At 44.8% G+C, this 24,855-nt stretch overlaps 1 protein-coding gene across 1 annotated transcript in view; it reads right to left on the bottom strand.

Moving 5' to 3' along the window:
- LOC115153630 (collagen alpha-1(XIX) chain) overlaps window positions 1-15,368 on the bottom strand; it is a 130,799-nt gene extending 115,431 nt beyond the window's left edge. Inside the window, exons 1-2 of the mRNA XM_029699268.1 lie at window positions 15,360-15,368; window positions 15,079-15,123 (exon numbers count right to left, since the gene is read on the bottom strand). Coding sequence (XP_029555128.1) covers window positions 15,079-15,123; window positions 15,360-15,368 — 54 coding nt within the window. The remainder of the gene's footprint in view (window positions 1-15,078; window positions 15,124-15,359) is intronic.
- Window positions 15,369-24,855: the final 9,487 nt, after the last annotated feature.

Genomic DNA, 24,855 nt, shown 5'->3' with positions numbered 1-24,855 from the left:
GTCTCAGGGACAGGTTACAGATGTCTGTCTCAGGGGACAGGTTACAGATGTCTGTCTCAGGGTTACAGATGTCTGTCTCAGGGGACAGGTTACAGATGTCTGTCTCAGGGGACAGGTTACAGATGTCTGTCTCAGGGGACAGGTTATAGATGTCTGTCTCAGGGTTACAGATGTCTGTATCAGGGGACAGGTTACAGATGTCTGTCTCAGGGGACAGGTTACAGATGTCTGTCTCAGGGGACAGGTTACAGATGTCTGTCTCAGGGGACAGGTTACAGATGTCTGTCTCAGGGTTACAGATGTCTGTCTCAGGGGACAGGTTACAGATGTCTGTCTCAGGGGACAGGTTACAGATGTCTGTCTCAGGGGACAGGTTACAGATGTCTGTCTCAGGGGACAGGTTATAGATGTCTGTCTCAGGGGACAGGTTACAGATGTCTGTCTCAGGGGACAGGTTACAGATGTCTGTCTCAGGGGACAGGTTACAGATGTCTGTCTCAGGGGACAGGTTATAGATGTCTGTCTCAGGGTTACAGATGTCTGTATCAGGGGACAGGTTACAGATGTCTGTCTCAGGGGACAGGTTACAGATGTCTGTCTCAGGGGACAGGTTACAGATGTCTGTCTCAGGGGACAGGTTACAGATTATAAGCACCCTCTTCCTTAACAGCACATTCATTACATAGATAAAGAGAAGATCCATACCAGAGCTTCCAGCAGGCACAAGACAAAGTCATGTCTGTCTCTGTGTCTCTGTGTCTCTGTCTTTGTGTCTCTGTATCTCTGTCTCTCTGTCTGTGTCTCTGTCTCTCTGTGTCTCTGTCTCTGTGTCTCTGTCTCTGTGTCTGTCTCTGTGTCTCTATCTCTGTCTCTCTGTCTCTGAGTCTGTGTCTGTGTCTGTCTCTGTATCTCTGTCTCTCTGTCTCTGTGTCTCTGTCTCTCTGTGTCTGTGTCTATCTCTCTGTGTCTGTGTGTCTGTGTGTCTGTGTGTCTGTCTCTCTGTCTGTGTCTGTCTGTCACCCTGTCTGTGAGCTATTAACTATTAACAAGCAGATGATTGCCATACATGAACAGATGGACTGGCCTATTCATATATTAGAGGGGAGAAGCCTCTGTGGATAAATTGATTGTGAACATTAATTGACTTGTGAAAAGTTTATACTGTATGAATGTTAGTAATGCAAAATAAAAGAAACATATAACCTCACCATATATTTTACCGATTCAGGCCTCTCTTGTAAAATAGATTTGATCTCAATGAGAATAACTTGTATAAATAAAGGTTACATGGCAATACGAAGGTGTTGTTTTACTGCCACAGCAGTCGTAACCATCCATAAGGCCTTATCCCAGGAAACCTGTGTTTGATGTCTCTTCCCATAGTGCTAAATGAACAGTAAAGTGGAACCCGGCGGTGCAGAAGGCAGGGAGAGGACCAGCACAACTGGAGACTACTGTCTAGGTGTTGCTCTGAGGGGCTACATGTTGACTTTGAGCTAATCATTAAATAGCAATTAAATATCTCTCCCTCTCTCTCTCTCTCCCTCTTTCTCTCTCTCCCTCCTTCTCCCTCCCTCTCAATCTCTCTCCCTCTCTCCCTCTCCTTCTTCTCTCTCTACCTCTCTCCCTCTCCCTCCTTCTCCCTCCCTCTCAATCTCTCTCCCTCTCCTTCTTCTCTCTCTACCTCTCTCTCTCTCCCCCTCCTTCTCCCTCTCTCTATACATCTCCCTCTCTCTCCCTCCTTCTCTCTCTCTACCTCTCCCTCTCTCCTTCCCTTTATTTTGACCTCTTTCCCCCTCTTTGTCTCCATCTATCCATCTCTCTCTCTCCCTCCTTGTCTCTCTCCTCCTCTCTCTTTCCTCCTTCTTCTTTCTCTCCACCTCCCACCCCCCCTCTCTCTCGCTCTCTCTCTCTCTCCTTGTCTCCCTCCTCCTCTCTTTCTTTCTTTCTCTCCACCTCCCACCCTCTCTCTCTCCCTCCTTGTATCTCTTCTCCCTTTGCCTTTAGCCTCTGCAGTGCTCAGTCTGCCCCTGTTTGGGTCTGTCTGTCAGTGGGGGAGAGATGCTGTTATGGAGATGTGATTCATGGAGTACTCTACCTATCCCCTCACACTGTGCAACCCACACACACAAACAAACACACACACACACACTGAGCATGCCGGCACACACACAAACTGAGCACGCTACAGACTTCACTAAGGGAGAGGGAGAGAGGACTCCAATCACAGAGAGACATATGTTAGGCAAGCTACAATTTAAAGAAGCAGAACTCTCATCTTCTGTCTAGAGATCTAGTAGTGAAAGGAGGGAGGGATTGAGTGAGTCAGTGAGTGGTGTTGAGTGTTGTTCACAATGAAGCTACCTTGTTATCAGATAGGGCTATTACCTTCTACCTTATTATCAGACAGGACTATTACCTTCTACCTTATTATCAGATAGGACTATTACCTTCTACCTTATTATCAGATAGGGCTATTAGATAGGACTATTACCTTCTACCTTATTATCAGATAGGACTATTACCTTCTACCTTATTATCAGATAGGGCTATTACCTTCTACCTATTATCTATAGGCTATTAGATAGGACTATTACCTTCTACCTTATTATCAGACAGGCTATTACCTTCTACCTTATTATCAGATAGGGCTATTAGATAGCAGGACTATTACCTTCTACCTTATTATCAGATAGGGCTATTAGATAGGACTATTACCTTCTACCTTATTATCAGATAGGACTATTACCTTCTACCTTATTATCAGATAGGGCTATTAGATAGGACTATTACCTTCTACCTTATTATCAGACAGGACTATTACCTTCTACCTTATTATCAGATAGGGCTATTAGATAGGACTATTACCTTCTACCTTATTATCAGATAGGACTATTACCTTCTACCTTATTATCAGATAGGGCTATTACCTTCTACCTTATTATCAGATAGGGCTATTACCTTCTACCTTATTATCAGACAGGACTATTACCTTCTACCTTATTATCAGATAGGGCTATTAGATAGGACTATTACCTTCTACCTTATTATCAGATAGGACTATTACCTTCTACCTTATTATCAGATAGGGCTATTAGATAGGACTATTACCTTCTACCTTATTATCAGATAGGGCTATTACCTTCTACCTTATTATCAGATAGGGCTATTAGATAGGACTATTACCTTCTACCTTATTATCAGATAGGACTATTACCTTCTACCTTATTATCAGATCATTATTACCTTCTGGATGTGTGTCAATCCTACTGGATGTGTGTCAAACCTATTGGATTTGTGTCAAGCCTACTGGATGTGTGTGAAGCCTACTGGATGTGTGCCAGTCCTACTGAATGTGTGTCAATCCTACGGGATGTGTGTCTATCCTACTGGATGTTTGTAAGTGTGTCAAACCTACTGGATGTGTGTCAATTCTACTGGATGTGTGTCAGCCCTACTGGATGTGCGTCTATCCTACTGGATGTGAGTCAGCCCTACTGGATGTGTGTCTATCCTACTGGATGTTTGTAAGTGTGTCAAGCCTACTGGATGTGTGTCAATTCTACTGGATGTGTGTCTATCCTACTGGATGTGTGTCAGCCCTACTGGATGTGAGTCAGCTCTACTGGATGTGTGTCTATCCTACTGGATGTGTGTCAGCCCTACTGGATGTGTGTCTATCCTACTGGATGTGTGTCAGCCCTACTGGATGTGTGTCTATCCTACTGGATGTGAGTCAGCCCTACTGGATGTGTGTCTATCCTACTGGATGTGAGTCAGCCCTACTGGATGTGTGTCAGCACTACTGGATGTGTGTCTATCCTACTGGATGTGAGTCAGCCCTACTGGATGTGTGTCTATCCTACTGGATGTGTGTCAATCCTACTGGATATGTGTCTATCCTACTGGATGTGAGTCAGCCCTACTGGATGTGTGTCCATCCTACAGGATGTGTGTAAGTGTGTCAAATCTACTGGACTCTCACACACACAACACTCTCGCCTCTTCTCTCTGCTGTCAATCATGTTGTACTTGTCTTGTATGTTCATCTCTCTCTCTCTCTCTCTCTCTCTCTCTCTCTCTCTCTCTCTCTCTCTCGAGAATATGCATGCAAGCACACACACACGTCAAAACTTGTTCCATCCTTTCCTCTTAAATAAACACACTGCCACAACACTATCCCTGGTGCCTTCAGACACACTGCCACAACACTATCCCTGGTGCCTTCAGACACACAGCCACAACACTATCCCTGGTGCCTTCAGACACAACACTATCCCTGGTGCCTTCAGACACAACACTATCCCTGGTGCCTTCAGACACACTGCCACAACACTATCCCTGGTGCCTTCAGACACACTGCCACAACACTATCCCTGGTGCCTTCAGGCACAACACTATCCCTGGTGCCTTCAGACACACTGCCACAACACTATCCCTGGTGCCTTCAGACACACTGCCACAACACTATCCCTGGTGCCTTCAGACACAACACTATCCCTGGTGCCTTCAGACACAACACTATCCCTGGTGCCTTCAGGCACCCTGCCACAACACTATCCCTGGTGCCTTCAGACACAACACTATCCCTGGTGCCTTCAGACACACTGCCACAACACTATCCCTGGTGCCTTCAGACACACAGCCACAACACTATCCCTGGTGCCTTCAGACACAACACTATCCCTGGTGCCTTCAGACACAACACTATCCCTGGTGCCTTCAGACACACTGCCACAACACTATCCCTGGTGTCTTCAGACACACTGCCACAACACTATCCCTGGTGCCTTCAGGCACAACACTATCCCTGGTGCCTTCAGACACACTGCCACAACACTATCCCTGGTGCCTTCAGACACAACACTATCCCTGGTGCCTTCAGACACAACACTATCCCTGGTGCCTTCAGGCACCCTGCCACAACACTATCCCTGGTGCCTTCAGACACAACACTATCCCTGGTGCCTTCAGACACACTGCCACAACACTATCCCTGGTGCCTTCAGACACACTGCCACAACACTATCCCTGGTGCCTTCAGACACCCTGCCACAACACTAACCCTGGTGCCTTCAGACACACTGCCACAACACTATCCCTGGTGCCTTCAGACACACTGCCACAACACTATCCCTGGGTGCCTTCAGACACACTGCCACAACACTATCCCTGGTGCCTTCAGACACACTGCCACAACACTATCCCTGGTGCCTTCAGACACAACACTATCCCTGGTGCCTTCAGACACACTGCCACAACACTATCCCTGGTGCCTTCAGACACACTGCCACAACACTATCCCTGGTGCCTTCAGACACAACACTATCCCTGGTGCCTTCAGGCACACTGCCACAACACTATCCCTGGTGCCTTCAGACACAACACTATCCCTGGTGCCTTCAGACACAACACTATCCCTGGTGCCTTCAGACACACTGCCACAACACTATCCCTGGTGCCTTCAGACACAACACTATCCCTGGGTGCCTTCAGCGTGACAGAATGGTGTTGAATGTTTAATTCAACAGAAACTGTACTGAACGACCCATTGAAGAACGGTGTGATTATGGTGGCCCACAGGGAGATTGTATGGTGTGTACTGCGGTTTGAGTATTTTCCATTCCGGTACCATCCCACTATTCCCATTCAAACCGGGAATGGTATTTAAAAGTATACACACCCCTACGTATGTATGTGGACAGTGAAGCTAATATTTTAAATACGGCTTTATACTCCAACATTTTGGATTTGAGATCAAGTCTGGCTGAGGCACACAGTACCGTCAACTTAGACCTGTAGAGACAAGCAGAGAGAAATGGTTCTCTGTCCAGGAGCAACACAATACAAGTTTATCCAGCCAGCTGGTCAGCCACCATTCTCTTTTCTCAGGGCACAGGAGCCATTAAAAACCTTCTAGGCGAGGCCAACATCAACATCAACACAGACCACTGGACCAATACAACATGATCAACGCAGCCGCTTCGTTCAAGAGGTTGTCCCACTGCCTCCGACTGACCCGGTACACAACGGTTTCCTTCCTGGTATGGTCACCGGAACAAGTGGACAAGTGGAGGGGGGTGGGTGTGTTTGTTACCAGGGCTGTAGGAGGGCCTCATTGTGACTCTTCCTTTCTTGATTTCTACCCCCCCGTCTCTCACATGCCTCGTGGTTAGCTACAACACCCGGGGGTTCCATGAAAATGACTGCAGGCCTTTTGCTAAAGCACTGTAGGTAATGGCCATCTGTCTGTGATGAGAAGGAGCACTGAGTCACACTGAGAGACAAGCAGCAGGAGGTAGAGGAAGAGAGGCAGGAGGGAGGCTGTCTGTGTGTCTGTGTGCGTGTGCACACGCATTTGTGTGTCTGTGAGGGTGTGCATGTGCGTGTCAGTGAGGGCGTTATTTAATATGCACAGCACCACTATTGGTTGAGAGACGCCAGTCCTCCCTGTCTCCATAGTCACTCACAAATCATGTTGAAATAGTAGTCCCAAATGACACCCTATCCCCTATAAAGTGCACTACATCACATGACAGGGGTACTCTCAGGACACTGAGGCTAGCTGGTACATCATATGACAGGGGTACTATCAGGACACTGAGGCTAGCTGGTACATCACATGACATGGACACTATCAGGACAATGAGGCTAGCTGGTACATCACATGACATGGGTACTATCAGTACACTGAGGCAAGCTGGTACATCATATGACATGGGTACTAGCAGGACACTGAGGCTAGCTGGTACGTCACATGACAGGGGTACTATCAGGACACTGAGGCTAGCTGGTACGTCACATGACAGGGGTACTATCAGGACACTGAGGCTAGCTAGTACATCACATGACAGGGGTACTATCAGGACACTGAGGCTAGCTAGTACATCACATGACAGGGGTACAATCAGGACACTGACATTTAGAAATGTCACACTCACATTTCCTCTTTCTCTTCCTCTTCCTCCTTGTCCTCCCTTTTTCCTACAATGTTGTGTCCTATAACTATGTGGGTACGTCTGATATTGCACATTATATAGACTCTGGTCCAAAGTAGTGCACTAAATAGGCAATAGGGTGCCATTTGTGAGGCCTAATGAGTTATTAAGGTGTCAGAGAGTACAGAAAGAAATGTGGGGGAACCGTAACGGTCAGCAGCTGAAGTGATGCTAAAGATAATTGAACCTATTGAGCATGGCGGTGACAGTGACGGAAGATGAGCACCATCTTCCTGTCTATCTGGTTTGAATTCTCATTATCACAAGTTTAATCAGAGCGTCAGTGTATGAAAATAATTGAATGGGTAAAATAACAATCATTCCATATCAACAAAGTCCAGTTGGTTACTAGAAGGCAGCAAGAAGCAGTAGAGTGTAAATTAGAAATGTTCATTAGGGCAGCTGTAGCAAAACATTTTACAACGTTTTAACAGGAAACATTTAAACAAGGGATTTTTATTCAAAGGCGCTGCGTAGTCTGTGTAAAAAAATTTTTTAGGAACTAATTGTTGAGAGTAAGAAAAGTAGAATAAACGAGGTGACTAAATATGTCAAAATAGGGTTGTGCATCAGCACTGTTCCAATTTTTATATCAGTCACTGACATTCATTCAATTAGCACATCAGCTAACATTTTATAGATTGCTAGTCAAGTTGGTCTAGTCAGCAGTGTTGTGGAGTAGTGAACTACATTTAGTTCAACTAGTAATGTAATTACATTTTGCAGTAGCTTGGTGGTAGTTGAACTATATCAAATCTTGGTAGTGTTTTCAATAGTTCATTACGTTTTTCCCTTGTAGTAGTGTAGCTAACTACTAGAACGAAACAATACTTTTTTTTGGCCAAATAAAATATGGTTGAAGTAAGTAAGAACGTCCTTTCTTTTTCGGTATCAGACCTGCCTAATTCTCACTTTTTGTGTTTAATAGGCTAAATTACACATTCCGTTAACATCTGACTCCAGAGTGATCTGTTCTGGCAATTTGAAGTCTATGACGTTTTAGAGTTAGATGATACTTCTTCACGGAGTAGATTGGGTGTAGTGAACTACTTTTTTTCTAAGTAACTTTAGTTTAGTAAACTATATTTTTCATAAGGGTAGCTTTAGTTTAGTAAACTATATTTTTCATAAGGGTAGTTTTAGTTTAGTAAACTATATTTTGCATAAGGGTAGTTTTAGTTTAGTAAACTATATTTTTCATAAGGGTAGCTTTAGTTTAGTAAACTATATTTTGCATAAGGGTAGCTTTAGTTTAGTAAACTTTATTTTGCATAAGGGTAGCTTTAGTTTAGTAAACTATATTTTTCATAAGGGTAGCTTTAGTTTAGTAAACTATATTTTGCATAAGGGTAGCTTTAGTTTAGTAAACTATATTTTGCATAAGGGTAGCTTTAGTTTAGTAAACTTTATTTTGCATAAGGGTAGCTTTAGTTTAGTAAACTATATTTTTCATAAGGGTAGCTTTAGTTTAGTAAACTATATTTTTCATAAGGGTAGCTTTAGTTTAGTAAACTTTATTTTTCATAAGGGTAGCTTTAGTTTAGTAAACTATATTTTTCATAAGGGTAGCTTTAGTTAAGTAAACTATATTTTTCATAAGGGTAGCTTTAGTTAAGTAAACTATATTTTTCATAAGGGTAGCTTTAGTTTAGTAAACTATATTTTTCATAAGGGTAGCTTTAGTTTAGTAAACTATATTTTTCATAAGGGTAGTTTTAGTTTAGTAAACTATATTTTTCATAAGGGTAGCTTAAGTTTAGTCAACTATATTTTTCATAAGGGTAGTTTTAGTTTAGTAAACTATATTTTTCATAAGGGTAGCTTTAGTTTAGTAAACTATATTTTTCATAAGGGTAGTTTTAGTTTAGTAAACTATATTTTTCATAAGGGTAGCTTTAGTTTAGCTTAGCTTCTTCAAATGTGAAGTAATTGGTAGCTTGGTAAACTACATTTTCAGAGTAGCTTCCCCATCACTGGTAGCCAGCTACCAAATGACCGACCGGGCGCACAGGGCATGTGCCCAGGGGCCCTAACCCCCAGGGGGCCCCTACTGATCTTGACTAAGCTAGTCACTCACTCAGATATCATTAACATGGCATACTGTAAGTCATGGCAAAATGTGTAGAATTGCAGGAAATTAGCTTAAAAATGCTCAATTTTCTCAACAACCAAAATGTGTAGAATTACAGAAAGTAACATTAACACTGCAACAACAAAAAAATCCACTGACAAGAAGGGGGGCACTAAAATGTTTTGCCCAGCGAGGTGGGATGGGCCCCCCAACCAAATATTGCTTAGGGCCTCCAAAAGGCTAGCGGTGGCTCTGTTCTTATAGGAAAAGTTCAGATAGTACTAGATAGTACCTCCCAAATGTAGATACTGTAGGCTCACTCTGTTTTATAGAGTTTTCTTCTGTTTTATACCTACTGGACACAACCCTTCTATAGATGTATGTTGAGTTTTGTGTTTAGGTGATCACACGCACCCAGTCTCTGTGGTTGATTAACAGGCCTGCAGAGAAAACTATGGTTGAGTTCCTGCTGACTACATTGCAGACACATGCCATATCTTATAACACCTGGATAGATATTTAACATCAGCTAACCACATCAGATGATATACATTAGCAATCTGGTGATTATTTAACATCAGATAACCTCATCATATGATATAGCAATCTGGTGCCCAACTGCACAGTCGATGACATGGCACACAACCATTGGTTGATGCAATTCAATGCAGTCGGGCAGGAACTCAACCCAACAGTCAAGCAGGCCTTAAAGGCAGAACTCAGAGCCATCCTCCTCACCGATACGATCTACTGTATGCATGACAGCACTCCTAATATACCCCTGTGGGGTTTGTACAATAATCATTCAGCCTTGTAGTATCAGAATTGATGATAAGTGTTTCTAATAGATCAATATGACACAATCCATTCCTTTACTGCTCACTGTTTGCATATATTTAGGTGTATTAAAACTTCCCTTCCACGGGATGGTTGAGCTAACGTAAGCTCATGCGATTAGCATGAGGTTGTAAGTAACAAGAATATTTCCCAGAACATAGACATATCTGATATTGACAGAAAGCTTAAATTCTTGTTCATCTGCACTGTCCAATTTACAGTAGCTATTACAGTGAGAGAAAAAAACATGTTATTGTTTGAGGAGAGTGCACAATTTTGAACTTGAAAAGTTCTTAATAAACAAATTAGGCTCATTTGGGCAGTCTTGATACAACATTTTGAACATAAATGCAATGGTTCATTGGATCAGTCTAAACTTTGCACATACACTGATGCCATCTAGTGGCCAAAATCTAAATTGCACCTGGGCTGGAATAATATATTACGGCCTTTCTCCTGCATTTCAAAGATGATGGTACAACAAAAAATACAAAAGAACGGTTGTTTTTTATTTGTATTATCTTTTACCAGATCCAGAGATGCTTAATGTGAGTCTGGAAGGAGAGTTTACAGTCTAACCAGACACCTAGGTATTTGTAATTGTCCACATATTCTAAGTCAGAACCGTCCAGAGTAGTGATGCTAGTCGGGCGGGCGGATGCGGGCAGCAATCGGTTGAAGAGCATGCATTTAGTTTTACTAGCATTTAAAAGCAGTTGGTGGCCACGGAAGGATTGTTGTATGGCATTGGAGCTCGTTTGGAGGTTTGTTAACACAGTGTCCAAAGAAGGGCCAGATGTATACAGAATGGTGTCGTCTGCGTAGAGGTGGCTCAGAGAATCACCAGCAGCAAGAGCGACATCATTGATCTATACAGGGAAAAAAGTCGGCCCGAGAATTGAACCCTGTGGCACCCCCAAGAGACTGCTAGTGGTCCGGACAACAGTTCCTCTGATTTGACACACTGAACTCTATCTGAGAAGTAGTTGATGAACCAGGCGAGGCAGTGATTTGAGAAACCAAGGCTATTGAGTCTGCTGATAAGAATGTGGTGATTGACAGAGTCGAAAGCCTTGGCCAGGTCGATGAAGACAGAAGCATAGTATTGTCTTTTATTGATGGTGGTTAAGATATCGTTTAGGACCTTGAGCGTGGCTGAGGTGCCCCCATGACCAACTCGGAAACCAGATTGCATAGTGGAGAAGGTACGGTGGGATTCGAAATGGTCGGTGATCTGTTTGTTGACTTGGCTTTCGAAGATTTTAGAAAGGCAGGGCAGGATGGATATAGGTCTGTAACAGTTTAGGTCTAGAGTGTCACCCCCTTTGAAGAGGGGGATGACCGCGGCAGCTTTCCAATCTTTGTGGATCTCAGATGATACAAAAGAGAGGTTGAACAGGCCAGTAATAGGGGTTGCAACAATTTCAGCAGATAATTTTAGAAAGAGAGGGTCCAGATTGTCTAGCCCAGCTGCTTTGTAGGGATCCAGATTTTGCAGCTCTTTCAGAACATCTGAGCTGCCGGCAGGGGTGGGGGTAGCCAGGTGGAAAGCATGGCCAGCCGTAGAAAAATGCTTATTGAAATTATCGATTATCATAGATTTATCGGTAGTGACAGTGTTACCTAGCCTCAGTGCAGTGGGCAGCTGGGAGGAGGTGCTCTTATTCTCCATGGACTTTACAGTGTCCCAAAACTTTTTTGGAATTAGTGCTACAGGATGCAAATTTCTAAGCTAGCCTTAGCTTTCCTAACTGACTGTGTGTATTGGTTCCTGACTTCCCTGAAAAGTTTCATATCGCGGGGGCTATTCGATGCTAATGCAATACGCCACAGGATGTTTTTGTGTTGGTCAAGGGCAGTCAAGTCTGGAGCGAACCAAGGGCTGTAGCTGTTCTTAGTTCAACATTTTTTGAATGGGGCATGCTTATTTAAGATTGTGAGGAAAGCACTTTTAAAGAGCAACCAGGCATCCTCTACTGACGGGATTAGGTCAATATCCTTCCTGGATACCGGGGCCAGGTCGATTAGAAAGGCCTGCTCGCTGAAGTGTTTTAGGGAGCGTTTGACCGTGATGAGGGGTGGGCGTTTCACCGCGGACCCATTACATACGCAAGCAATGAGGCAGTGATCGCTGAGATCCTGGTTGAAGACAGCAGAGGTGTATTTAGAGGGCAGGTTGGTCAGGATGATATCTATGAGGGTGCCCATGGTTATGGATTTACGGTTGTACCTTGTAGGTTCCAGGTACCTCTGGAGAGGTGGATTTTTAAAAGTAGAAGCTCAAATTGTTTGGGCACAGACCTGGATAGTATGACAGAACTCTGCAGGCAGTAGATTACAACTCTGCCACCTTTGGCAGTTCTATCTTGTCGGAAAATGTTGTAGTTGGGGATGGAAATGTCAGATTTTTTGGTGGCCTTCCTAAGCCAGAATTCAGACACAGCTAGGACATCAGGGTTGGCAGAGTGTGCTAAAGCAGTGAATAAAACAAACTTTGGGAGGAGGCTTCTGATGTTAACATGCATGAAACCAAGGCTTTTACGGTTACAGAAGTCAACAAATGAGAGTGCCTGGGGCCTGGGAATAGGTGTGGTGCTGGGTGCTATAGGGCCTGAGTTAACCTCTCCATCACCAGAGGAACAGAGGAGGGGTAAGATAAGGGTACGGCTAAAGGCTATTAGAACTGGTAGTCTAGTGCGTTGGGAACAGAGAATAAAATGAGCAGATTTCTGGGCGTGGTGGTGTGCTAAGAGGTGTGTTAATGACAGTACATATAGAGGTGTGTTAATGACAGTACATATAGAGGTGTGTTAATGACAGTACTGGATGAACGCTACATGGATGACAGTGTGGCTTTTAAATAGAAACGTGTGTGTGAGTGTGTGTACGCCTGCGTGCATGTTCGCACATGAGTACTGTATGAGTCTTGTAAGTGTACTTTTAAACCACAGTCACAGTGTCTTGAGAGAAGTCAGTTATTCAGAGATCTGTCTGCTTTGGGTGGCAGTGATGATTCTTAGGGGCACAGTGATGGTTCTTAGGGGGACAGTGATGGTTCTTAGGGTGACAGTGATGGTTCTTAGGATGACAGTGAGGGTTCTTAGAGTGGCAGTGAGGGTTCTTAGGGTGGCAGTGATGGTTCTTAGTGGGACAGTGATGGTTCTTAAGGGGACAGTGATGGTTATTAGGGGGGCAGTGATGGTTCTTAGGGGGACAGTGATGGTTCTTAGGGTGACAGTGATGGTTCTTAGGGTGACAGTGATGGTTCTTAGGGTGACAGTGATGGTTCTTATAGTGACAGTGATGGTTCTTAGGGTGACAGTGATGGTCCTTAAGGGGACAGTGATGGTTCTTAGGGTGACAGTGATGGTTCTTAGAGTGACAGTGATGGTTCTTAGGGTGACAGTGATGGTTCTTAGAGTGACAGTGATGGTTCTTAGGGTGACAGTGATGGTTCTTAGGGTGACAGTGAGGGTTCTTAGGATGACAGTGAGGGTTCTTAGAGTGGCAGTGAGGGTTCTTAGGGTGGCAGTGAGGGTTCTTAGGGTGACAGTGATGGTTCTTAAGGGGACAGTGATGGTTCTTAGGGGGACAGTGATGGTTCTTAGGGTGACAGTGATGGTTCTTAGGGTGGCAGTGATGGTTCTTAGTGGGACAGTGATGGTTCTTAAGGGGACAATGATGGTTCTTAGGGGGACAGTGATGGTTCTTAGGGGGACAGTGATGGTTCTTAGGGGGACAGTGATGGTTCTTAGGGTGACAGTGATGGTTCTTATAGTGACAGTGATGGTTCTTAGGGTGACAGTGATGGTTCTTAGAGGCACAGTGATGGTTCTTAGGGTGACAGTGATAGTTCTTAGAGTGACAGTGATGGTTCTTAGAGTGGCAGTGATGGTTCTTAGGGTGACAGTGATGGTTCTTAAGGGGACAGTGATGGTTCTTAGGGTGACAGTGATGGTTCTTATAGTGACAGTGATGGTTCTTAGGGTGACAGTGATGGTTCTTAGAGTGACAGTGATGGTTCTTAGGGTGACAGTGATGGTTCTTAGGGTGACAGTGATGGTTCTTAGAGTGACAGTGATGGTTCTTAGGTTGACAGTGATGGTTATTAGGTTGACAGTGATGATTCTTAGGGGGACAGTGATGGTTCTTAGACTGGCAGTGATGGTTCTTAGGGTGACAGTGATGGTTCTTAGGGTGACAGTGATGGTTCTTAGGGGGACAGTGATGGTTCTTAGAGTCGCAGTGATGGTTCTTAGGGGGACAGTGATGGTTCTTAGGGTGACAGTGATGGTTCTTAGGGTGACAGTGATGGTTCTTAGGGGGACAGTGATGTTCTTAGGGGGACAGTGATGGTTCTTAGGGTGACAGTGATGGTTCTTAGGGTGACAGTGATGGTTCTTAGGGTGACAGTGATGGTTCTTAGGGTGACAGTGATGGTTCTTAGAGTGACAGTGATGGTTCTTAGGGTGACAGTGATCCTTTCTTAGGTGACAGTGATGGTTCAGGCTCATTTTCTCAGTGTTCAGTGATACCTTAGGCCGGCGATAGTGCTGCGTCGATAGTATTGAATACCCTGATACCCATGCCTCTGAGAGATGAGTCTCAATTAGGACTACTGTGGATCTCTTCTACAGAGGAGTCTCAATTAGGACTATTGTGGATCTCTCCTACAGATGAGTCTCAATTAGGACTACTGTGGATCTCTTCTACAGAGGAGTCTCAATTAGGACTACTGTGGATCTCTCCTACAGAGGAGTCTCAATTAGGACTACTGTGGATCTCTTCTACAGAGGAGTCTCAATTAGGACTACTGTGGATCTCTCCTACAGAGGAGTCTCAATTAGGACTACTGTGGATCTCTCCTACAGATGAAGGAGACCTGAATATATTTGGTTCTTTGTGAGATACATGCAGGTGAGAGTTAAAAAGAGCTCCTGGTTGAATGATTGATCTTTCGACATGAGACAGAAGTGTGTGTTTAGTGGGAGTAAACATTGATTGACAGGCATGTGCCGTATGTATACCATACAGGAGGACTGTCTGCAAGTAAGCATTGAATTGGATGATGTATACCATGCATATCCCATACAACTTCAAACTGAAACGGTCTGTGACAGTGGCAAACAGAAGGAAGGAAGGAAGAAATGCAGCATCAGCATCAGTACTTACAGGTAGGCCTCTGGGTCCAGGTTCCCCTGTCTTCCCTCGACGACCCTGTAACACACACAGAGAGACGAGAGGAAGTGAGACAGGTGTCAGATGGAGAACATGAACTAGAAGTTCACACAAGTGTCAGCTGGGCTGTGTCTACATACACACTAATACCAGAGAGGAGAGAGAGGAGATGAGAGAGAGAGAGAGAGAGAGAGAAGAGAGAGAGGGAGAGAGAGAGAGAGGAGAGAGAGAGAGACGAGAGAGGAGAGAGATGACAAGGAGCAACAAGTTCCCACCAGTGGCATCTGGGTCTACTACACATTGCCAACAGTCAGGCTAGGGGGCTAGCCAGCTAGCTGCTCCTGTCTGGCTGAGTCCCAAATGTACCCCTATTCCTTATATAGTGCACTACTTTGACCAGAGACTTATGGGTTCCTGGTCGAAAGTACAGCACTAATTAGGGAAAAGGCTGCCATTTGGGACACATCCTGCCTGTCTGTCGGGCACTGTAGTAATTAGCTTTAAATGAACATGAAGCAAACAGCTTAAATTGCTCTTCTCCCTATGTGGTACACTAGTCTTTGTTTCCCCCTGTGGTTTATCACCCTGCTACCACGCTGTGTGTGTCCCTGGCCACATCAATCAACCAGCCAGTAGTGACAACAAGCCCAGGCCAAGAGCATGGCTGGGGGTCCTTCACCAGGATGAGGTCACAGTGGACCAATCACGTACATACAGTATCATGTTGTTATGATGGGTTTTCTGATTTCTGATTGGATTATAATGTTACCCAAGACCTTCATAATCACAACTCAATTAATATTTTTTGCGATAGCATATTTATGAAACGTATTTTTTAGACTGTTAGTCATTGGCTCAGAACAGGTTGGCTTGATGCCCAGTTTTTTAGTGTTAACATGTTTATGATTTGTTTTCTGATTGGTTAAAATGTGTGGGTTATTCTCAATGTGACATGCCTTTGAACATGGCCTTAGCTGTGGTAAATTCACAATATGCTATACACTACATACCATACTTACATATGGTGGTATAGCTGACCATATACCACACGACATATCAAGCCTTATTGCTTAATTTAGAGCTTCTATTGAGAGTATTTGATTAACTTTGTACTGTAAAACTGTTGTGACTGTGTTTCTGGAAGACTAGCCATCTTTAATGAGATAACGACTGCTACTTAAACTAATCAAAGTTGCTCTAATTGACATGAAGATGATATGAGAGAATATTAGTGTCCACATGAGGAATGAGGAGATGAATCTCTATGGACTTCCTTCAGATGAAGTGGCTTGGCATCACACAGTCACTGTGGTGGGCAGTAGTGCCTAGTGTGTGTGTGTGTGTGTGTGTGTGTGTGTGTGTGTGTGTGTGTGTGTGTGTGTGTGTGTGTGTGTGTGTGTGTGTGTGTGTGTGTGTGTGTGTGTGTGTGTGTGTGTGTGTGAGAGAGAGAGTGTGTGTGAGAGTGGGTGACTGTGTGTGTCTGTGTGTGAGAGTGGGTGACTGTGTGTGTCTGTGTGTATGTGTGTGAGAGTGGGTGACTGTGTGTGTCTGTGTGTATGTGTGTGAGAGTGGGTGACTGTGTGTGTCTGTGTGTATGTGTGTGAGAGTGGGTGACTGTGCATGCATGCATGTTTGTGTCCAGAGTTTGGGAGACTTTCAAACTGCTAAGATGAGAGATAGTCTCAGAACATGCCCAGGCCCACACCAACTGAATGTACATAATCAACCAGCAACAGCTACAACAGAGACTAAGGCATAAACACCATCAGCTCTTCCTAGGTCTCAATCCAAGCCTTGAATGTAGCCTACAATCCCTGCCACAACCCTCCATGTAATACTGTCTGTATTGACAGTAGGCCTGTAATACGTGGCCTATACAAACTGACTGTCTGTTTTCACCCCCTTGACTTAGTGTCTGCATTCCAAATTGCACCCTATTCCCTATTTAGTGCACCACTTGGTCAAACGTAGTGCCCTATATCGGTAATAGGGTGCAATTTGTGACAAAGACAGTGGCTGTGAGGATCTATTAGAGAGGATTGGATCAGAACCCTGATGAAAAGACAGACAGGGAATCAACACAAAGAGACGAGTCACTCCACTCTTCCCCTTCCACTTCCTCTGACACACACATCTACATAGACTTTGACTTTAGACACTCTGTGTGTGTGTGTGTGTGTGTGAGAGAGAGAGAGTTTGTGTGTGTGTGTGAGAGAGAGAGTTTTTGTGTGTGTGTGTGTGTGTGGTGTGTGTGAGAGAGAGAGAGTTTGTGTGTGTGTGTGTGTGTGATAGAGAGTTTGTGTGTGTGTGTGAGAGAGGGAGAGAGTTTGTGTGTGTGCGAGAAAGAGAGAGTTTGTGTGTGTGAGAGGGAGAGAGTTTGTTGTGTGTGTGTGTGTGTGAGAGTTTTTTTTTGTTTTGTGTGTGGTGGTGTGTGTGTGTGTGTATGCACGTGTGTGTGGTGTGTGGTGTGTGGTGTGTGGTGTGTGGTGTGGTGTGTGTGGTGTGTGTGTGTGTGTGTGTGTGTGTGTGTGTGTGTGTGTGTGGTGTGTGTGTGTGTGTGGTCCTTAAAGACTTTGATTATCTGGGTGTTTTGATTCTGCCTGAAACACACACAGGCTACAACAGAAATAATGGAGCTAACTCTCTGAGCCCTGCTGCTTTTAATCAGCACGCAGTGGGAAGCCCAGGGACAACCTTACTGATCAACTTCATGGAACCTGTCAGGGTGTGTGTGTGGTGTGTGTGTGGTGTGTTTGTGTGTGTGTGTGGTGTGTGTGGTGTGTGGTGTGTGTGGTGTGTGGTGTGTGTGTGTGTGTGTGTCTGTGGTGTGTGGGTGTGGTGTGTGTGTCGTGTGTGGTGTGTGTCGTGTGTGTGGTGAGTAGTGTGTGTGGTGTGTAGTGTGTGGTGTGTGGTGAATGTATATTGTGTGTATAGTGTGTATTGCGTGTGGTGTGTGTGGTGTGTGTAGTGTGTGGTGTGTGGTGAATGTATATTGTGTGTATAGTGTGTATTGCGTGTGGTGTGTGGTGGTGTGTTTAGTGTGTGTGGTGTGTGTGTGTGTGTGTGTGAATGTATATTGTGTGTATAGTGTGTATTGCGTGTGGTGTGTGTGGTGTGTGTAGTGGTGTGTGGTGAATGTATATTGTGTGTATAGTGTGTATTGCTGTGGTGTGTGTGGTGTGTGTGGTGTGTGTGGTGTGTAGTGTGTGTGGTGAATGTATATTGTGTGTATAGTGTGTATTGTGTGTGGTGTGTGTGGTGTGTAGTGTGTGTTTTAAAGAGTGAATCATGTAGAAAGGGCTGGAGAGAAAGAGAGCACCTTTCAAACTTGAGGTGAATAGTTTCATTATGTTCTTTGATAATTAAATGCTAAGAGTAAATCACACACACACACACACACACACACACACACACACACACACACACACACACACCACACAACCACACACACACACACACACACACACACACCACAATCACCCACACATACACACACCTCTGTTGACAGTTTGTTGAAGTGTTAGCCCTCTCACTCTCAGCCTTGTTGCTCCCCCTGAAAGCCTAAAACAACAGTAGATTACAGACATCAGTACAGAGATATAACTCATGAATATTTAACCTAGTACTATTCCAAACAGGTAATGAATTATGCAATTCTTGACAAAATGATCTCTCCATATTCACCCTCAAAACCCTTAACTATGAAGTGCATACTGATTTTGATGTGTGTGTTTCCTTCATAATTTCAGTTTAACAAGTGAATGATGATATATGATAAATCAAATCCCTATTGCTTTATATTGTGAGAACACTAACCATGGTCTACTGGTCAGTACACATTCTGTATGTATCGTTGTAGGAACCATAGAACGTGTGTATGCAGGGATGCGTGTCACAATGGTCATTTACTGTTAGCACAAGCGGAGACACGCTGTCCTTTTAGAAAACAGGCTGTCAATGACACAGCAGCGCTGCTGCACCTAGTCAAAATAGTCTAGAAGCGATTGCTAACGAACAATTTTAGCTGGCTAGCTAATCATATTTAATAACTGTGGGCCAAAGCAATTAACTTATTTAGCGTTAATTAGCGTCTCCAGTAATGTTTACTTTTTGAGGTTCTATGAAGTCTCCTCTTTCCAAGAGCATTCTAACAGATAACTGACCTGAGAGACAGACAGATACATGAATGTCTTGATACAGTTGATACACTATTAGTTTACAGCACAAAAGTACCCAGAAAACCTTCTAAAAGGACTCATTTGAGGCAGAAAGGAGTTGCAGCACTCGTTGAAAAGGCAGGGATTAATTTGTTATTTACTCACTTTATTGGATTGTTTAGGATGAGTACCGACGTCTCGGTATGCCGGTACGGCTGTGTATTTGAAAGGAGCCCATTCTAACGTACATACTCTTCCCACAGCCACTGTGTCAAACGAGACTACGCCCAAGTCCCAAATGGCACCCTATTGCCTACGTAGTGCACTACTTTTGATCAAAAGTAGTGCACTATATAGGGAACAAGGTGCTGTTTGGGATGCAGACATAGTGTCTCTCCAGACCATCTATCCTGATGATGAGTCACAGCACAGAGATGAAGGCTGCGTCCCGAATGGCACCCTATTTCCAACGTAGTGCACTCCTTTTGATGGGTCCTGGTCAAAAATAGTGTACCATTTAGGATACACACTATCTACTCTCCAGTACATCTGGACTGAACTTCCTCCACATCAATGGATTTTCCTTCAACTGGACTCATTAGTCTAGCGCAACAGCTGGGGGTCTGAAAAAGCCTTGGTCTCTCAGCCTTGGTCACTCAGCCCTTGGTCACGCAGCCTTGGAACTTTTCAGCTGCACTATTGCTACATGTACATGTATATCCAAACACCATTATTAGATTCCATCATTCTGAACTACAACATGGTCCAAGTACTGCTCGAGCCCCTGGAATGACAGTGAAATGTCAGAGAGCATAGACTAAAAGCCTTCCTTCAGTTGTACTGAGGCTCTAGTCTTGTTCAACCACAGAACTTCTCTCCCTTCACCCCTCTCCGCTCTCTTTGTATCCCCTCTCCCCATCTCTACTTCCTTCCCACTCTTCCCTCCTCTCTACCCTTTTCCCTTCTCTCCCCTCGTCTTTCTACCTTCTATCCTCGTCCTTCCCCCACTCTCCTCTCCCCCTCACCTCTTCTCCTTTCCTCCCCTCCCCCTCATATCCCCCCCTCACCTCTTCTCCCCCCCTCTCCCTCCTTACCTCTTCTCCTTTCTTACCCCCCCACCCCCTCTCCCTATATCTGTTGGATCACAGTGTGGCAATCTGTTGCTAGGCAACGCCAAGTGTCTTATAAATTTGACAACATCCGTGAGTTTGATATTATTTGAGTTCTGCAGTGAAGCCCTCCTTTAGGTCATTTGCCATATATTATGGAGGGAGGGAGGGAGGACAGGAAGGAGGGAGAGAGATGGAGGGAAGACAGGAAGGATGGAGAGATGAGGGAGGGGGGAAGACAGGAAGGAGGGAGAGATGATGAGGAGGGGATGGAGGGAAAGACAGGAAGGAGGGAGGGAGGGAGGGAGGGAGGGAGGGAGGGAGGGAGGGAGGAGGGAGGAGGGAGGGAGGGATGGAGGGAAGACAGCAAGGATGGAGAGATGAGGGAGGGATGTAGGGAAGACAGGAAGGAGGGAGAGGAGAGGCAGGGATGTAGGGAAGACAGGAAGGATGGAGAGATGAGGGAGGGATGGAGGGAAGACAGGAAGGATGGAGAGGTGAGGGAGGGAAGTGTAGGGAGGAGAGGAAGGATGGAGAGATGAGGGAGGGAGGGAGGGAAGACAGGAAGGATGGAGAGATGAGGGAGGGAAGACAGGAATTAGGGAGAGATGAGGGAGGATGGAGGGAAGACAGGAAGGAGGAGAGATGAGGAGGGAAGTGTAGGGAGGAGAGGAAGGAGGGAGAGATGAGGAGGGAAGTGTAGGGAGGAGAGGAAGGATGGAGAGATGAGGAGGGAAGTGTAGGGAGGAGAGGAAGGATGGAGAGATGAGGAGGGAAGTGTAGGGAGGAGAGGAAGGATGGAGAGATGAGGAGGGAATGTAGGGAGGAGAGGACCATGCTCCAAACCCTTTAGACTGAGTAGTAGAAGACCATCTATCTGCTCTGTAATATCAGTAATACACCCCATGTACACAGACACACACACACACACCATATATTTAGATGATAATATTTACGAGCAGTACTGTAAAACAGAAGAAAGAAACAACTATTGAGGGCTGTATAGGACCAACACCCCCATTTTACCTCAACAAATCACCCTGCTCAGGAACACAATGACATCACAAGGGCACACCTGTCTGGCTCATCTTATAGTTCCAGTGTTTGGTGTCTTGTCTGCTGGTAAACAGTAAACACAGCTGTGTGTAGATTGTTGTAAATAAATATGCCATTCAGATCCTGATCAATTTGTTGTACGAAAGACTCAGGCTGCCTGAACACACGTCCCCTAAGGGACACACAGTCACACACACAGACCACCCCACACCCACAACCACCCACACACACACACACACACACACCCACCCGTCTCCCTGAGGGACTGAGGCATCAGCTCATGCAGAAAGAGTGTCTTGTGAGTGGTCCAGTCGGGGAAAAGGTCATCTCTCATATGAGCACCGGAGAGATCTGTGCTGACTGACTGACTGACTCTCTGACTGACTGATGACTGACTGACCTTGGTGACTGACTCTCTGACTGACTGATTGACTGGTCTTGGTGACTGACTGACTCTCTGATTTAGAATGGTCACATCAGACCATTGCCTCCTTCCTCTTCCCCAAACAAGACTAGGCCATCCACAACTCGTGCAAAGGTTGCCATGACACCATAATATTTCTCTGTGGAGTGAGACATCACCAAACATTATTAATCCACCCACCCACCCACCCACTCATCCATCCACCTACTCATCCATCCATCCACCCACCCACCCAACCACCCACCCACCCACCCACCCACTCATCCATCCACCTACTCATCCATCCACCCACCCCACCCACCCACTCATCCATCCACCTACTCATCCATCCACCCACCCATCAATCCATCCATCCACCCATCCATCCATCCATCCACCCACCCACCCACCCACCCATCCACCCATCCATCCATCCATCCATCCATCCATCCATCCACCCATCCAGAGGAAGCAAGTTTGAGTCAGACATCGTCATTATTCCAAATTCGTTGGCCCCTGAACGCTTCAGTCCAACCCGGAGACAAGGCACTAACCTTTCCTATAACAACTAATTGTTCCTAGACACCACCAATTACCCTGATGAGTCTACCAGGAAGCCTGCAAAACAACTTCTAATATATTCCTTAATTAATTCATGAAATGTTATCCTTTCCCTTCTGCAGATGTTTTCTGTTTTCTTGTTTTGCACTCAGAAACCGTCTTACTTCTACAGATGGTGGCAACAACTTTCAGAGGAGAGAGAGAGAGTGAGAGACAGAGAGAGAAAGAGAGGAACTGAGACAGAGCTGCATTTCCTGACAAAATATAAAAATATAAACTAATTAGAGTGTGTCATTTCCCCAAATTTGAAACCCTTATTCAAGGTTTCAAAGACCTCTGATGAGGATAGGCTACCCGTCCTGTTGGGGGAGGACGCAGAGAGCTGTGGGTTGGCAGCGCACTACATTGCTGCCTGCCATAAGATGAAGGACAGTGTCTGACAGACCAAACAACCAGCACGTCCTCTTTTATTATTGCTATTGTTAAACGTATGGTTATTTTGACCCTTGGTTATTGTTCTTACTGTGTGTCCCATTGACAATATAGATTTTTACATTTTTTATTATGTTAATATTGGGATGGAGGGAAGACAGGAGAGAAAGACAGAGAGAGAGAATCAGTTATAGAACCCATTGCCCTTTATGGTTGTGAAATCTGGGGTCCGCTTACCTACCAAGAATTCTCAAATGGGACAAACACCAAATTGAGACTCTGCGACTTTGCAAAAATATCCTCTGTGTACAACGTAAAACACCAAATAATGTATGCAGAGCAGAATTAGGCCGAAACCCGCTAATTATCAAAATCCAGAAAAGAGCCTTAAATTAATTCAAACCACCTAAAAGGAAGCTATTCCCAAACCTTTCATAACAAAGCCATCACCTACAGAGAGATGAACCTGGAGAAGAGTCCCCTAAGCAAGCTGGTCCTGGGGCTCGGTTCACAAACACAAACAGACCAACAGAGCCCCAGGACAGCAACACAATACCCAACCAAATCATGAGAAAACAAAAACATAATTACTTGACACATTGGAAAGAATATACAAAACAACTGAGTAAACTAGAATGCTATTTGGCCCTAAACAGAGAGTACACAGTGGCAGAATACCTGACCACTGTGACTGACCCAAAATTAAGGAAAGCTTTGACTATGTGCAGACTCAGTGAGCATAGCCTTGCTATTGAGAAAGGCCGCCGAATGCAGACCTGGCTCTCAAGAGAAGACAGGCTATGTGCACACTGCCCATAAAATGACATGGAAACTGAGCTGCACTTCCTAACTTCCTGCCAAATGTATGACCATATTAGAGACACGTATTCCCTCAGATTACACTAATCCAATTTTGATAAACTCACATATCTATTGGATGAAATACCACAGTGTGCCATCACAACAGCAAGATTTGAGACCTTATGCAACAAGAAAAGGGTAACCAGTGAAGAACAAACACCATTGTAAATACAACTTATATTATGTTTATTTATTTTCCCTTTTGTACATTAACTATTTGCACAACATTACAACACTGTATAAAGACATAATATCACATTTGAAATATCTTTATTCTTTTGTAACTTTTGTGAGTGTAATGTTTACTGTTCATTTTTTATTGTTTATTTCATTATTGTTTATGATCTACTTCCTGATCTCCAAACAAGATGTTCTGGAAATAAGGTCAGGCTATAGATTGGATCAAAACTATGAATTCGTCCTGCATTCTGTTAAGAGTCTTGGTTTAACAAGAGAGGGAGGAGAACCATACAGGCAGATTAACAGTGTACTTACTCTCAATAATAGCTCAACCTGTTATGTTAGGAAACAGGAAACGGTGGTCCTGTGTAGCTTGGCTGGTAAAGGATGTGTTGCTAGCAATGCCAAGGTTGTAGGTTCAATTCCAGCAGGGTAGACACTGAGTGCTCTTTTCTCCTGTCCCACCTGCTCGCTCTGGTCTGCTATCTGAAGACACTGTCTGTCCACTCTGGTCTGCTATCTGAAGACACTGTCCCACCTATCCACTCTGGTCTGCTATCTGAAGACACTGTCCACTCTGGTCTGCTATCTGAAGACACTGTCCCTCCTGTCCACTCTGGTCTGCTATCTGAAGACACTGTCCACTCTGGTCTGCTATCTGAAGACACTGTCCCTCCTGTCCACTCTGGTCCTGCTATCTGAAGACACTGTCCCCACCTGTCCACTCTGGTCTGCTATCTGAAGACACTGTCCCTCCTGTTCCACTCTGGTCCTGCTATCGGAAGACACTGTCCCACCTGCCCACTCTGGCTGCTATCTGAAGACACTTTCCACTCTGGTCTTCTATCTGAAGACACTGTCCCACCTGCCCACTCTGGTCTGCTGATCTGAAGACACTGTCCCACCTGTCCACTCTGGTCTGCTATCTGAAGACACTGTCCACTCTGGTCTGCTATCTGAAGGACACTGTCCACTCTGGTCCTGCTATCTGAAGACACTGTCCCACCTGCCC

Source organism: Salmo trutta, chromosome 18 (genome assembly GCF_901001165.1).
Source record: "Salmo trutta chromosome 18, fSalTru1.1, whole genome shotgun sequence".
NCBI classification, from domain to species: Eukaryota; Metazoa; Chordata; class Actinopteri; order Salmoniformes; family Salmonidae; genus Salmo; species Salmo trutta.
The sequence above is the reverse complement of the archived record's forward strand: the minus strand, read 5'-3'. Positions and strand labels throughout refer to the sequence as shown.